The sequence below is a fragment of the Octopus bimaculoides genome, unplaced genomic scaffold (genome assembly GCF_001194135.2).
Source record: "Octopus bimaculoides isolate UCB-OBI-ISO-001 unplaced genomic scaffold, ASM119413v2 Scaffold_107243, whole genome shotgun sequence".
Classification (NCBI taxonomy): Eukaryota; Metazoa; Mollusca; class Cephalopoda; order Octopoda; family Octopodidae; genus Octopus; species Octopus bimaculoides.
In genome coordinates, this window is record NW_026373553.1 from 1 (window position 1) to 906 (window position 906).

The window sequence follows — 906 nt, forward strand, 5'->3', positions numbered from 1 at the left end:
TTAGGGTTAATTTACTGAGCCCCGAAAGAATGAAAAGCAAAGCTGACCATGTTGGAATTTGAATTCAGAATGAAAAGAACCATAGACAAAACACACCCACTAGTATAGAAAGGGAAGAAGTACTATAGAATGGTAATTCAAAGAAAACAAATTACAAAACAACAGCAGAAAAAGATGGAAATACAAGCAAACTCTTACTTTGATGGCCAATAAAAATTTCGGCTTTCACAAAGCACCAAATGGATCATTTGGTTGGGTTTGAGACTTTGTTGTAGGAGGCTTGGCGCCAAACAAATCTGTTCCCGCCATTCCGGTAGTAGCTGCTGGCATACGTGGTCCACCACTTCCAGCGGTTGGCGACAAACCAATACCAGGTTGTACTGGCTGAGACATATTCTGAAATTGAAAATCAATAAAACATTAGAATTTACTCAGTCGACTCCACTTGACTTTGGAAAATGTGAACTGTTTTTTTTTTTGTTTTCTTTTGCACCATAGTTACCACACTGACATGGAGTTGGACAGTTCTGCAAATTTATACAATTGTCAGGAACGTTTCAGAGTGTTAAGAAGATTTCCATCATTGTGTTCATCGGTCAGAGCAATGACAAACATCTAATCATCGCAAGTGAAGGATAACTGGTGACGACTGCATGGTAACTTTATTTAAAGCAGTGGCTTTCAACCAGGGCCTATATAAGATTTTGGGAGGTCCATGTGACAAAATAGTAAATTGGGGATCTACAACAGTATATTAAGGGTCCCTGATAACCATGGCAAGAGATAGTTAGGTTTCTTTCTATAACACTTTGCATAGTTCAAACTATACATGTTAATGTGAGAAAAACAAATTAAGAATTTTGAAAGAAGTTTCTATAAAGCTAGTTTTAAACACTAAATGCCTTG

General features: G+C 37.2%; 1 protein-coding gene across 2 annotated transcripts in view; it reads right to left on the reverse strand.

Moving 5' to 3' along the window:
• Nucleotides 1–11: 11 nt before the first annotated feature.
• LOC106879752 (uncharacterized) overlaps nucleotides 12–906 on the reverse strand; it is a 6,731-nt gene continuing 5,836 nt past the window's right edge. The window contains exon 3 of one of the 2 annotated variants that reach the window (XM_052978301.1): nucleotides 12–396. In XM_052978301.1, coding sequence (XP_052834261.1) covers nucleotides 226–396 — 171 coding nt within the window. In that variant the 3' untranslated portion in view covers nucleotides 12–225. The remainder of the gene's footprint in view (nucleotides 397–906) is intronic. The other variant, XM_052978300.1, reaches the window with a different exon arrangement.